The 15267-nt window shown below is 31.7% G+C and overlaps 1 protein-coding gene across 1 annotated transcript in view; it reads left to right on the top strand.

Moving 5' to 3' along the window:
- LOC129220966 (potassium/sodium hyperpolarization-activated cyclic nucleotide-gated channel 2-like) overlaps positions 1-15267 on the top strand; it is a 130857-nt gene that overhangs the window by 85426 nt on the left and 30164 nt on the right. Inside the window, exon 4 of the mRNA XM_054855401.1 lies at positions 11418-11501. Coding sequence (XP_054711376.1) covers positions 11418-11501 — 84 coding nt within the window. The remainder of the gene's footprint in view (positions 1-11417; positions 11502-15267) is intronic.

Raw genomic sequence — 15267 nt, 5'->3', positions numbered from 1 at the left:
AAAATATATCTAGAAGTCTAAGAGTAGCTAAAATAATTGTAGTGCTTTTCAGCGTAAAGCAATAAAACGAAATTACCTCTTAGTGTATCTTGTAAGAGATCCCATGATTTATAACTTGGATCTCCCTAATTGCGTAATGGCGCTTTCCGCGATTGCCTACTGCGCAGATGCCAGAGAGTGCCTGAGATCATATGGCTATAGACAGTCGTCAAGGGATGACTGGCAAATCTCCTGACCGAATAGCGGGATAGCATTTTATGGCATAATTTTTGACCGCTTTTGGGAGAAAGGGCAAATTGACTGCCCATTACGTAAACTGTTTCAGTGTGTATAAAATAAATTAGTTTGTGTGCGTTGATTGTGGTCAATTTAATTCTCTTCTAAAATTAAGTTGATCTATCGACAATGTGAATAAAAAGAAGTGGGGATGTTCATCTTCAACATATCTCTCAGGCACGCGCAGCCGCTCCTGGGTTAATACAAAAATAACATGTAAATCTGCTACAAATTATTAAGGCTTATTAAAATTCTTTTCCGGTGCGTGGCTTACTTATTACAAACACTTAATTTCTGTAAAAAAAAAGGGGGGGGGGATTTCTCCCACCCTGAAATAAAGAATCACAGACATTCATGCTCAGACCACATGCTCTATGACGCATTTTTAACTAATCTGAAACAATCCACAACTTACTTCCCGATGTACTTGACTACCGTTTAATTTTAAATATTAAGAGAATACTTCCAGTTAAAGACATTTGTGAGCATAATTTCTGTATCTCAGAGCCAGACTGACGTAAGTCCGAAAACTGTTTTCCGTTTATTAATGCATTGTATGTAGAATAGGGTGGTTCAAAAATACATGTAAAAAAAAGTTTCTCCTAGATAACAGGACACCCCTCAATATTTTTATACTTGTGGATAGCAATATTCTGAAAGACTTTTAGCTTCCTATTTCAACTGAAAGAGTGTGCTTAACTCCCTCCCCAAACTTTATCAGTATGGGGAGGGGGTTAAAAATACATTGAAATGAAAAAACAACGCTACATATTATAATATACACGAGTATTATGCATATACATTGCAATAAAATAATTATTTATAAAAAAAAAAGAGGTTTTTTATATGCTACGGCTAATGTTAAACTGAGGGGACATTGAGCACCGTCTCAAAATTTGAGTAAGAAGTTAAAACTTATACAGCGTATTACTATTAGTCAGTCAAAAAAATTAGAAGGTGTCCTGGACTTTAGCTGTAAAAAAGTTTTTTTGGACCACCCTAATGTAGAAGCCTATTCCGCATCGAGTCGTGTGAACAGAATTCTTTAAGAAAAAAATCCTTTTCGATTTTTTACTGGAGTCGAAAGATCGCACGTACCGTCCTTTGCATGGAATAGAAAAAAAAATGTGTCTTATCTTCTGAAAAATTATCATAATGTGACTTACTTCCTTCTGGCTCTGAGATACAGGTTTTATTGCATTAGCAAAAAGTGTGGAATAAACACATACACATGAACGCGAACGCATGTACACACACACAAGAAACATTCATTAGTGTACATCAGTAAAAAGCAAAAATAGTTGAAAATTTAAAAAAAAAAAAAAAATTGAAAGAAAAAAAACTGATAAAAGTACTGAAAAGATTAAGTTTGCAAAATTTTTTCTCAAGTAAAACTTCTTTAAAGTTTTCAATAACTGCTGCTAGGAACACAAAAGAAAATTTAATTTTTTGGACAATGAGTTCCAGTTTTATTAACTTAAAAGTAAAATATTTTACCTTATTTCATTAAAAGCACTGTGTTTGGTAAGTAGTGGAAACGTTAAAATCTTCATTGATGTTTTTTTTTATTTTTAAAAGAAAAAGAAAGTTGTTTTCTTTCTCTCTCAGATGACTGTCGCTTCAGAAAACAACATAATTTAATTATGTTTCTGTAAAAAATTAGCATTGCATCCTTTATTTCATTCAAAAGAAGAAATTTGAGATATTATCCCTTTGTGTGAAACTTCAATGGGCGTTCTTATCATATAAGGAACATTATTCAATTACCTTCTTCAATGACACGTAAGAAGCAATTGATTGGGAAAAAAACATTTTATTTTAAACAAAATGACTTTTGAAATTTCACTTGTAACAGAATTTGGCATTCAGTTCCAAAATATTTTTTCTGTGGTCTCTTAAGGAGTAAAGTATTTTTAGAAGAAAATGTATTTCATTTACCATTAAAAAAAAAAAAAAAAAAGAAACATTTCAATAAGATTTGCTCTCAACTTTAAAAGCAGCTCGTCTTCCATCAAAAAAACATAAAATGCTATAAATTGTTTTTCTTTTATCTGCTGTTAGAGGAATCATTTCAATTTAATGCTAGTCCATACTTTAGGAACATCAATTTATAAATTACTACTGTTTTTTTTTTTTTTTTTTTTTAATACAATAAGCATAATCTGCTATCACTATTTTAAAATTTTATAACAATAAAGTAACTCGAAAAGATATTGATCACTTTATAAAATATAGTGCAAGAACTCTTATATAATCTGACTTATAAAATACTCATGCCAACATTTTCAAATATTCTATTTACATACTTGCGGTACCCGCACGGTTTTGCCCGTAGTAGAAAATTAAAGGTCATTTGGTTCGCTTGTATATTTACAAATAATGATGAATTTCTCGCCAATTTGCTATGTTCATTTGCTCGACCATGGTAATTTGCTAGTTCCCGTTATGGTGATTTCTTCGCCCACGTTATAATAATTTGCTCGGTAAAATGTTCTTAAAAATGGAGTAGAAAAAGAATAAAATGGAGTTTTCTAAAAATCGCTTCGAGGTACTCACCCATATGTTACGAACTAATTATGTGACAAATGTCATGAAAATCAGTCGAACGGTCTAGGCGCTAAGCGCGTAACAGACATCCAGACATCCAGGGACACAGACTTTCAGCTTTATTATTAGTAAAGAAATCTAAGCGTATATTATTTATTAACGGAATTTGTAACGAAATTGTAACAGCAGTTGAATCCTGGCAGCGTTTTAGTTTTTAAGAAAGGTTTGAAACAAATGACATTTTCGGCTTACAGTTGTATTGCATGCGTCGCGGTGACAAAGCAAGGATTGTCGCAATGACGAGCCATTTTGACCAGAATTGGCCATTCGCTGTGTTTGTCGTTGAGACACGCGTATTACAGCTACAGGCTGCCACTTTAAATCTTTTTTAAAACTAAAATTTTGTGGGTATGAAGCGCGTCAGCATTGCGTTTGCGATCGCACCTTCCTATATAGGTTAAGTTGCTATACCTTCTTGCTTTTTTATGTGTTTTCTGTCATCTACTAAGGTTTTACCGTCTTGTTCAAACTCCTCCAGTACAAAAAATGATGCGTGAATAGTTAATAAAATATATTTATATGAAAATGTTTACCATCATGACTTTTGAAACCATAGACACCGTTTTTGTTTTCTTTAATTTCGTATCAGACCCCCAACACACGCGTTGGTTAGTTGAATAACTTTTTCGATGTTTTATAATCATAAGGCATAATACATCTAATACTACAAAACATGGGACAAGTTCTTCATTTTACTATTTTTTACGATTTAAAAAGGCAAAATTAGGCATTTCCTAAAAATAACTTTCTGGGAATTATCTCACATTTTATGCACTTACTTATCTTTCATATTATTACTTGTAAAAACTATATTAATTAGTTCATCCATCGGTATTTGTTGATAATTTGATAATTTATCGGTGTAGCGGGTTTGCGGTTTCTCTTTTTTTTTGCCCAGTTTTCTTTTTCGCACTGAATATTTAATGCTTATAAGCGTTTAACACGTGTGAATAATTTCCACTCCAAATCCGTTGCAGGCAACTTTGACTTTGGTACAATAATTCTGGGGGGGGGGGGGGGCGAGAGGGCACGGCACGACTATCAGCGAGTTCAAACTGGTATTGATTTGAAATATTATGGTGTTTAGTATGCAGTGTTAATCGACTGTTCATTATAAAAAAAGTCTTCATAGTTTTGTGATTCAGGCTTTTAAGTAAGGCTGTAATGTAGTTAATTTGTTAAAAGGGGGGGGGGGGGCGAGATAAAATTCAAATAGTGAACTGGGTCGTGAATGTTTGTTTGAAAAATGCTGAAGTATGCAATTGGTTATAAAGGTAGTCTTTTCAATCAAATGCGCCATTTTTAGTTTCAAGGAGTGATAGTTTATGTAACCACATAAATAATATTTCGTAGGTCTGTTAACTTGCATAGACATATATTTTTCTGAAATATGTACCAATATTTGTCAGATATGGGAGCTCTGATGTATTTTATTTTGGAAGTGCGAGGGAAAAGAATTCAATTTATAAATTTTATTTAAAGAACACAACTTTTTAAATCAAATGACCCCAGTTTTAATTGGTATAAGAATGACTCTTTGCTACGTTAATTTTATTGATAATATTGATCAAAGTACTATATTAATCGCGAAATAATCCAAGCCGTATATCATAAATCTCATCACTAAAGCTGTTCGATGCCTCAAACCAATAAATCACTAGGCCAAAACCAACACTAAGCCTAGAGTAATCTTTTCCTAGTTTCAGAAATATACAAAATATTTAGCATTAAGTTATAACACTTTATTCCCAGTCTTTAAAAAACTTTCTGTTTCATTCGTTTAGTACATAAAAACTGCATTTTTATGTATTCAAAGGATGTGAAACACTTCAAAATTTTATGCTCATGTTCGAAAGACGATATTATCCAAAATTAATTTTTATGTGCAAGTGTTTTGTAAATTGAAAAAAAGCCCTTAGAAGTAAAACATCAGTTCGCAACTCCAGAGCTCGAACGCGCACCTCACGGTGATCAACAATACAATTGAAAAAGGTAAAATATCCCGTTCCACGTGTTTTCTTTGGGGGTAAATTAGAGGCTTCAGACAGTTTATGATGTAATGTAATTTCAAAGAAATAGAAAAGAAAGCTTCCCACAAACACGACGAAAAATTACTGTCAGTCACCAAGCTTCAAAGAGAGTTATAAGTTACGGCATTGGTTTGTTTTACCTTTTTCGTCCGCCATTAGACATTGGCTGCAGCGACCCCTTTAGTTTATTGGAATTGCGAATAACTAGCAGTTTTGTTTTTTTTTTCCATAAAAAATCACAGTTTGATAGAATTTTATCCATTTAACTTTCAGTTTAATTTAGTTTCTCAGTTTTATTTTATTGTTCTTGATTTTAAAGCAAACGATAAGTTATGAAAAATAGTCTTGGAACTGGCGTCCGCTATTAAAATTAAGTATAAAAACAGTCAATAACTTATTCGCAACTTCAGCGCTCGAATACGCTACCTTGCGGTGATTTACAAAATTTAAAAAAAAAGGGTAAAACATTGCGTTTCACGTGTGTCTTCTGTTGATGTAAACATAGACAGTTTGTTGTGAGTATTTAGTAATGCATTCTATGTGTCATGTGTCTTGGATTGCTTTCAGCAGCATAAATTGTTTTACCCCTTAATGGTATTCTCGAGCTGCTCAAAAAAATGTTAGTTTCCATTATTTTCCTCTAAAAAGTGAGTTGATTGTCGAAATAGCGAAAACGTAAACAGAAGATAACTCTGAATTAGCAAACTTTGCATTGACATGAAATTAACAACGAATATGCTAGTCTGTTCGAAGCTTTTTTTTTTTTTTTTTTTTTTTTTTGAACATGATAAAGTTTTACCAGGTAATTTTTTTAATTGTTTTGTGTGAATTTGCGTAAGTAAGAGATTTTTTTTTAATCTAAAGCTCAAAATGAGGATTGGATAACATTAGCTGAAGAATTAGGGCTTTATCTCCGAATTTCAGAATAATCAATTTAACTAACTTTATTTTACTGCAATATTTAATTGGAATGGATAGTATGCAAAATATATTCTTGAAAAGTATTATCGCAGAACGGAATAAAAAATATTTAACCGCAAAAGAACTTTTAAAATTTGAACTAGCAAAAACAAAATCTGAGAATTTTTAACGCCCAAATAGTTCACGAACTTTACTGTTGCTTACATTACCGGCAGAAGAGTTTCGCCATAAATTATTTAGGGTTATAACTTTTGGAATTGTGCTAGCAAAGAACCCTTGGTGAGATTTCGCTTCATTCTTATGATAAATGGATTAAAATAGTAGAAAGATTACTGAATTCTATAAGTTTAAAGAAATAATGGAAGATCTCAATTGAAATGAAAACTACCACCATATATCCGTGAGAATTTTATTGATGATTTGCATAGCATGACAGAATTAAATCATTTATTTCAGAAATTGAAACATACGAAACAGAAAAATTAGAATTACCGTTGGGAAATAACGCGGCCACAAATGTAAAATAATAAGCGCTAGCCAAACAAAACAATTAAATATCATCTTCCTCTTCTGATAAACAATCGTGTTGTCATATAATTAAATTATCTTGCATTTAATGTTATTCTTGTCAGTCTTATTGCCACAGTGAAAATGAAATTTCACGAAGAATTGATAAGTATCAAATTCAACATCGTGGACCTAGTTGCTTGAGAACTACGAACTGCGGGATTTACATTATTTCTAACGTTTGGTAATGCTTCTTGATTTCTCATTTCTTTCTACGTGGGCCAGAATATCCACAAGACTTAAAAAATTAATTTCAGAAGAATAAAACAAAAAAAAATCATGCATACAAACAAAGATTACTTTGTTTATTAGTATTTACTGTGCTACGGCATGCGTTTATTTTACCTTTTTCATCCGCCATTAGACGGTGGCTGCAGTGCCCCCTATAGTTTATTGGAGTTGCGAATTAAAATCTATAAAAATTATTTAAAAACGATCGTCTGCTATAAAAATAAATTGAAGACTTGAGCGCTCGAATACCTTGACTGATTTTGTTTTCGAATCTGGCAACAAAATAATGTAAATTTCGCATTTTTTTCTATTCTAAAGTTTTTTTGTGAATAAAATCTTATCGTATTTCGTGTAATTCTGTGGAAGAAACAAATTAAAACTCGGTATAAATGGTAAATAGTTTTGTGTTTTTTGTTTTGAAAACATGTTTCAATTTAAACTTTACGTTCGTTGAAATGTTATATGTTCAAGAAATTTCCTTTAGTGTCTGATAGATGTAAAAATTCTTCTAGCATAATATATTAGCATGTTTTACAACGATATTTTCAGTTAATTGTTTCGCAGGTTGTAGAAACACAGAAGAAAAATTGAAATAATACGCTAACTGAAAATGAAATGTAAATGAAATTGTGTTATATGTTGGTTCACTCATTAACTGTCCTTTTATTCAAAGTTACTTCACTACATTGTTTTCGAGAAAATGTTCTTATCTTAAATGACATGTTTATTATCAGAACCATCATCTTAGAGCATAAGAATCCTTTATTAAGCCTTTTTAAAACAGATTCTATATTACTATATTATTTTATTAATGACTTACTTTCCGCACAGTTTCATACATAAAATAACATTTTTCACTATCAAAACTGTAAAATGTTCTTTAAAAAAGGTTTTTTCAAACATCAAATGTCACATCTTTCAGTACATGGCATTTTAATAACTATATTTTACATTACATATATTGACAAATATATTGTTTTTGAAATTATTAGTTGATACGTTTTATATTATTGCGCATTTTAATTTTTTCGAGCACTACACATTCTTTCAAACAACTGAAGAGTTTAATTCCATCTAAGATGTTTTTGCTTCCTTGAATTTCAAAAGCTGCTGTTATACTTGAATCAGAGCTATAAAAATTTTAAATATTGCATTATCTTACACTATTTTTTATTTCACTCGAAATATTAATTAATTTTTGCAATTACAATATATATCCGTCTTTCTTTTGAAAATTCTTGACATTTTTCAAGATTGTTACGCTTTTTGGTTTTTATTTTTTCCTTACATACTGGCACACTAGAAATGCAACCTTCGCACTGCCTGCTGGTGCAAAACAGGTAAGTTATTGGTGTCGTGTTCAGTGTATTGTCTGTTCTTTCATTGTTACCTTGTATTTTCCTTTATTGGCCTGCCCTTTTTTTATATACCTACAATCCGCATGAACAACATTATGTAACTTTTTATTTGTGTTTAGCTGTTGTACTTGTGAAAGTTGTATAGTCAGTGTTCTGTGATTCTCAATTTTTTATAATCCTTACGCCATTTTTTCCGAGATTTATCTTGTATCCCCCTTTACTTAAAATTGGTATAATATTTTCGCACATTAATGTAACCACGCGACGCGACTTCTATGTATCACAAGCGAACAAAAATAATAATTAAATGCTACAAATGTTCCTAACGTAAGGTTGATTTTCTTAAAAGGCTTTCTTGCATCAAGATATTTACATATTTTATTGGGAACTGTTACTTATAAATGCGGCGGAACACGAAAAATTCTTTATGCTGAATCACTCGTGTATTATATGTTTTAATGATTTTTTAATAGTATTAATCCCAGAGATATTTAGGGGGGGCGCTGCACTCTGCCCCTTTTAGGCAAGTTTTAATGCGCCCCTTCCCTCTTTCTTACATTCGTCAATGCGCCCTCCTTACCCTTCAAACTTTGTCAACATTTCACCACAAAAGCAAATATTTTTGCTCAAAAGGTAGAAACACACTCCAATGAAATGTAACCTTGCCTACGAGGAGGGTTATTCCATTTTTTTAAATTCAAAAGTCGTTTGAGAAAGTGCCTTTTAATTGAAGGAATGCCCTTTTATCAAGAAGCGTCTTGACCCTTTTCAGATCAAGGTTGTTCGTTGAAATTACCATATTTGAGGAGACATATAGAAATACTAACTTTAATACTTCAGGATTTTAACTGAAAAATTGCAAAAAAGAAAAATAATACACATGCAAGGACAATACACCAGACGTCGCAAAACGTTTTTACAGCGGGTTGATTTTAATAAAAATGTATGTAATATTAAGACGTTTCGTGTCGATAGTTTTTGATTATTCCCGAACTTATCAATTGCCCTTTGAAACTGCTACTTTTTTTACTTAAAAAAAGCATGTTTATACTTCACATTTGTGATCAAACTAAATTCTTTCTCACGTTATTTTTAATGCATCCCTTGAATATTAGTTTCAGATTTATGTGTTGATATTTATATTTTCAATAACACTTTCTTTTCATCATTCAAGTCGATCACTAGAAAGTAAAAGGTTCACTTGCAACCCACTAGTTTTACTGTGGTTTACGTAATTTGACTTTGCCCCTAATACTCTTCAGATCCTTTTGACTTAGTGATAGAACTCAAGATTAGCATAACGAAGGACTGAGGATTAAAACTCGCGGGACTTAATGTCCACCATGGGCTACTCACGTTCGCCGCACAGATGCAGTAAATTGTGGGCACAATAACAAAAGAAAAAGAAACGAGATACGTGTTCAAAATTTAGTTACTGATGCCACAAAAATGCGAAACACCTCAAGAAAAAACAGTTAACAGTCTAAGAGCTCAGAATATGGAGATGTAGCAAATAAATGAATTTGAAAAACAAATAACAGTTTTAAGTGCTTAACTTCCCCTTTGTCTATTTCATTCGAAGTGTTATTATAAAAAATATTTTTCTGCAATTTTTAAAGTGTCTCAGGTGTCTCGGGTACTATTCTGCACAATTTATTCTAACTAGTGAAGTCATACTCCAGGATTTGAACGAAGGAACGTTCTTTCTTTGAATGTGTGTAAAAATAAGATTTCCATACATCCATGAATCTATTCCTTTAAAGTCCATTGTTGACAGGTTTCTCCTAAAAGCGCGTCAGTTTTGCTTCCACAATTTAAAATCAAACTCCAAATAACAGAAAACAAATAATTACTAAGCAACCCCCAAGTATATGACAATAAAACATTTTTGCTTTCACTGTATTTAATTTCTGAAGAAGAACGTGCAAAGAGTTGTTCAAAAAGAGGTGAGAAATTTGCAAACAACCCAACCACAACTACATAAGAAATGTATTCTGATAGGTGGAAATAATATAACTTATTTTTTTAAATAAAATCTAAAACAAACAATTCATTTACATTTAATTTCACAAGAATACAGAAAAATATGCTCATGCTGATTAACTGTTCATAAACTACCCTACACAAATCCGAAATAATTTGCTCTTTTTTTAAAGAAGTAATTATAAGTTTTTTGGTTTGAAAATTTTGCAAAGAAAAATAAGTCTTCGATAAAAGGGATGTCCGCTTTTTTTTTTTTTTTTTTTCAAATTTATGTACTGTTCCAATTTTTCTAGACTACAATGCTGCATTATTAAAGATCTCCTCAACCCTATTTTTATGTAACTCTTCTAATATATCAACATGAATATTTCTTTGTGGAAACAGCATAAAAGCGAAACTTTAAATACAACCATACTGGGTAATTTTGCTCCATAAAGTTTTGTATAATTCACTATCCTACTATTTTTTAAATGTTTCTGAGTTTATTGAAAAAAAAAGGGAAGAAAAACTCTTAAATATTGCGTGCTTGTCCAAAATTGGGGATTAAACACTTTGAAAGAAATGTTTAGCGGGGTTTAAAAGTCTCCTGCCGTTTTGGATAAATTTGAATTGAATATAAACTGGATTCAAACCAAATTATTTTAATAAAAGTAGTAAAGTGCTCTGACCCCCAAAAAAATTGAAAAATCTTTCATTTTCTATATTATATCATCTAAAGATTAATGGAATTTATTATTTTACATTGAATATTAGAACTAAGTAAGAGAAATTTTGACAACTTCTTATCACCATTCAAGAGTAGCAGCAGAACAGTAACGTCAAAGTTATCGGATTGCACAATAAATTGTGCACATTGTGACCAACTTATTTTGCAAAATAAAAGGTCAGAAACTAGTATTATAGCCTTGCCGGCAGAGTACGGCTTTGGGCCTAAAGTGTATTTTGAAGTAAAAAATATATATACATTTTTTGTTTGACTTATCTCGGATTTGTCTGGCAGAACTAGACAATCCCTATGAATCCGAATGTCTCTAAAAAGTCCAAAAACAATTGTAGGTTGCAACGTACCTCATCCTCTGTAAATCCCAAGCAAACTAAAATGTGAGCAGGTGAGTCCTCCCCAGCAGAACACCAGTGGTGTTCTGGAAAGGTCTTATGACCCTCACAAAACCTGAGGGCTATCGTATATCCACTCAAAAGTCTGCCAAACGTACTATGAAATATCAAGTTATGCAAAATTACTTAGATGGTCCAAAATTACCCTAAATGGCTGTATATTTTCAGGTAAATGTATTAAATGCGTTGGTAGAGTTAGATGACTTATTTTTATTTTTGACTTTGATTACGATAGTTAAGAATCCGTAGAAATAGCACTGGCCTATTAAAAAGAGTAATGTGACTGACTTGGGCAGCAATCCTCAACTTCTCCTTTCTCCCTTTGCAGATGCACAACTTGGCCTCGCTCACCCAAAGCACGGGACCATTCAGCTATTTGTTCGAATCTTGCGGGGAATCGTGGGCTTTAAAGGTGGGTAAATTAAAGGGGTCAAAACCCATATGTCTAGAGTGAGTCCATAGTTAGAGAGGACTCGCCGTGGTAGAACAGCACCAAAGAGATTACATCCATTCCACACTTTTTTACTCAGTAAACAAAAATAAAAATTATCATTTTCATCCTGTAAATTTATTTCTTCAGTCACTTGCCATCTTTCCTGATACTCATACAGTCTTTGTTTTGCTTTACACGATTTTCCCATTTCCATTCTTTTATGACTCGTAAATTTCGCTTTTACACTTATAGTTCTTAATGATTTCATCTAAAAGATCAATATTTTGCGTTTTAGAACTTAAAGGTATCGATACATTTTCAAATTTCATCTATTTATTCATTATAGCTTTTTTTTAAAATAATGTAATGAAGCTGAGAAGTAGTTGAATAAAAGTATATTTTAAGTAAAATGATTTATACAAGATAAATATGATAAATAAATACCTTTGTGCTGAATAGTAAAGTCAGACCAAACAACGTAAGTAGAAGCACAAATTTGTAAATTACAGCAGACACGTGTTTCGGCGTTGCAGGGAACGCCTTTTTCAATGCAAAAAATAATGAGCTTATGGATGAAAAGACATCCGACAAAAGGCGTTCCCTGCAACGCCGAAACACGTGTCTGCTGTAATTTACAAATTTGTGCTTCTACTTACGTTGTTTGGTCTGATTTATACATTTCATTCAATCACTTAAATGAAAAGTTTTTCGACAAAATGAATTTTGATTTTTACTTCTAATCAGCATTCAATTTTTCTTTGCATTTCCGTACATGAAGGGAATTAAAAATTAACATGCTCGAACTCCTACAGTAAAATTAAATTAAAAATAATTAAAAAAAAGAAAAAACTTACAAATACTGTCTTTTTACACTAACTAAAAAAATTCAAATAAATTAAAAAAATGTATGCCTCTTTTAGTTTGAGTTTTACAGTTATTTTTTATTTTATATAGGTAGTGCATAAAAATTGTTCACTTTGCCTTGCAATAAAAGAAGAAAAAAAAAACAAAGCTGAAAAGTAAATCTCGGAGCAATATCTACTGATCAGCTTAGTTGTGAATCAACACACGATTTTGAACCTAATTCGATTATCTTAGAAGTTTAAGGACTGCTAAATCCACTTGCTTTGAGTCATTATCTATATTTTCAGTTGTGTTAACAATGCTTTTTCAATTATAAACCTTTTCCGAAGAAAATAAATGAACATGTAACGATCAAAAAGAAGAAAAGTTTGGTACAACAAGGGTCACTAAAAATTGAACTACTAACTCATTTTTTTTTTTTAACTTGCTTCTGTTTAACGTTTTCTATTACGATTTATGTTATACAGAAAAATTCAAGCAGCCTTGTTGTTTCTGTTCTTTTACATATTGCGGAAATACTATTTGAAATAAAATAAAACTAGCTAATAAATTTCAAAAAGGTCATTGAAGAAAACCTCGTAGTTTACAATAATACTTCAGAACGCAATGTTCTTTCTTTATTGAACAAAAATAAATAAATAAATAAATAAATAAATAAAAACAATTCCCATTCACCAAGGCGGAAAACAGATCAACATTGTAAGGCATTTTTTATCCAAAAAATAAATAGCTTCAGTTTACAGTTAGATTTAACTAGCTTTACATCGTCAATATTAAAAGAGAAATTACTTTTGAGCAAACACAAATTATAAAACATCAATACGACAAATTGTCGCATTAAATTTAAAAAAAAAATTAAATAGGGAATTACTTATGGGAAGAAATTAACTTCTTAGAGAAACGTTGAATGTTTTAAAAAAACCATATCATTCACATTTATGTAATCTCTTTGGTGCAATACAATGCTAGATTTCTAGACTCCTGCTTTGCATGATGTTTTTAAAAAATTGTTTGCCTGTACTTTGTTGTCTTTCATGTCTACTTTACTATTTATATGTTTTTCTATTATGCTTGCATGATGCTTTGAGAAATGTAAATTGTGCTTCCTTGCTTTTAAATTTCAATTATTTGTCTTCTTTTCTCGCCTTATTACAGCAGAGCAGGCAGTGATGTTGGGAATTTAAACTTTTAACTACTTTAGCACTATTACTGCACTAAGTAATCACTACGTAAACTTATCCTTCTGATTCCTTCAATGTCTAGTAAGCTATGCTTTTATCAAAGTATTTCATGATGCTCTTGACAGTTGCTGCTATAATGCAGAAAATATATACATTCTTGCAATAAATGTATGCGAAATAACACTTATTTTTCAACCATTTTGATGTACTAAACATGTGATATAGAGGAATTAGCTAATAAAAATCAAGATCGGAATTATTCTCTGGTCGCCAGTGGTGAGTACTCCATCTAGTCGCCATATATTTTTGTAAAAACCAAAGAAAACAAAACAACATATTAGCCACTACTAAAGCATCAAAACTATCAGCTTTAACAAAGGTTAAAGTTAGTAGTTAAAAGCATGCACGCTAATAGACGACATTGAAGAGAATGGATACAGTAATTTTACTATCTAAATAACTTTTATTTTTGAACCGTTTTGATGTACCAAACATGTGATATAGAGGAACTAGCTGATAAAAATCAAGATTTGGAATTTTTTTTCTGGTTGCCAGTGTTGAGTAGAAGCAAACTGATTAGTCCTTCTAGAAGCCACATTTTTTTTTTTTTTTTTTTTTTTGTAAAAAACAAAAAAAACTGAACAACAAATTAGCTACAGCTAAATCATTAAATTATCAGCTTGAATAAAAGTTAAAGTAGCAAGTCGTAGGTATGCACGACGACCTTACGGAAAATAATACAGTACTTTTTCACCATTTTTTATTGAGTCGTTACGTAACGAGGTCAGGTACCATCGCTGATCTTAAAGCCAATTAAAATGGTCCAATGCCAAAAATCTTTTAGCCCCAAATATGGCAATAGATATGCAACGACTACATTAGAACATAATTTTATACTATACGGATTTTTAAGACACGATATATACAGATGCTTAACACTGGCTGATTTTCCAATACGTTTTCAATTAATGCCCTTGTCAACTTCCATGGTTTCAAGATAAGACAGAAATGCAGCTTTTTTTGCTGTTTTCGAGCATTGCCTACAAAGAGAATCTTTAGAAAGCAGTCATTGGTTCTTTATAAATACCAAACTGTCATTTGCCGACAGATTGTTCATTGGCTCTCGGTTACTTCATTCTTTGACAGTATTTTCAAGTAATGATGTCTCAGATTGCCATTGTTAATTATGCTATGAAGATAAACAGAGTCGTCAAAGAAAGGGCTGTTGAGGAGACTTATGAAATAGCACATAAACAATAATAAACAACTGCGACGTAATCTACCCCCATTACTACATGAGCATGAAACTTGTTCTTATCGTTTGTCAATGATATGCCTGATAGCCCCAGAATAAAAAGTTACCTGACCTATTATTCACTTGGATTCATCCGCATTCTTTTAGCCGCAATTATTGTTTGTTGATTTTCTTATGTCGAAAATATTCGCGTTGAATAGAGTGTGACTCTCTAAGAAATGGATGTGAAAAACCAACATCAGTGCGTTAGTAGTAGCCGTGTCGTGCTTTCTGACATCAAAAATGCGTCACAAAGCCAGCCTATGCGTTATGAATTTCGACAACGACATTCCCAATAAACTCTGCTTCTAAGAACATGTTTTTGATGTTGTGTTCTCATGTTTAGGAAAAAACTAGTGAGGTCAGGATGAAACACCCGTTCTTATTTGAAGTTGTAAATTTGTGA

Source organism: Uloborus diversus, chromosome 4 (assembly GCF_026930045.1).
Source record: "Uloborus diversus isolate 005 chromosome 4, Udiv.v.3.1, whole genome shotgun sequence".
Classification (NCBI taxonomy): domain Eukaryota; kingdom Metazoa; phylum Arthropoda; class Arachnida; order Araneae; family Uloboridae; genus Uloborus; species Uloborus diversus.
Note: the sequence above shows the minus strand (reverse complement) of the source record. Positions and strands in the feature narration are given on the sequence as shown.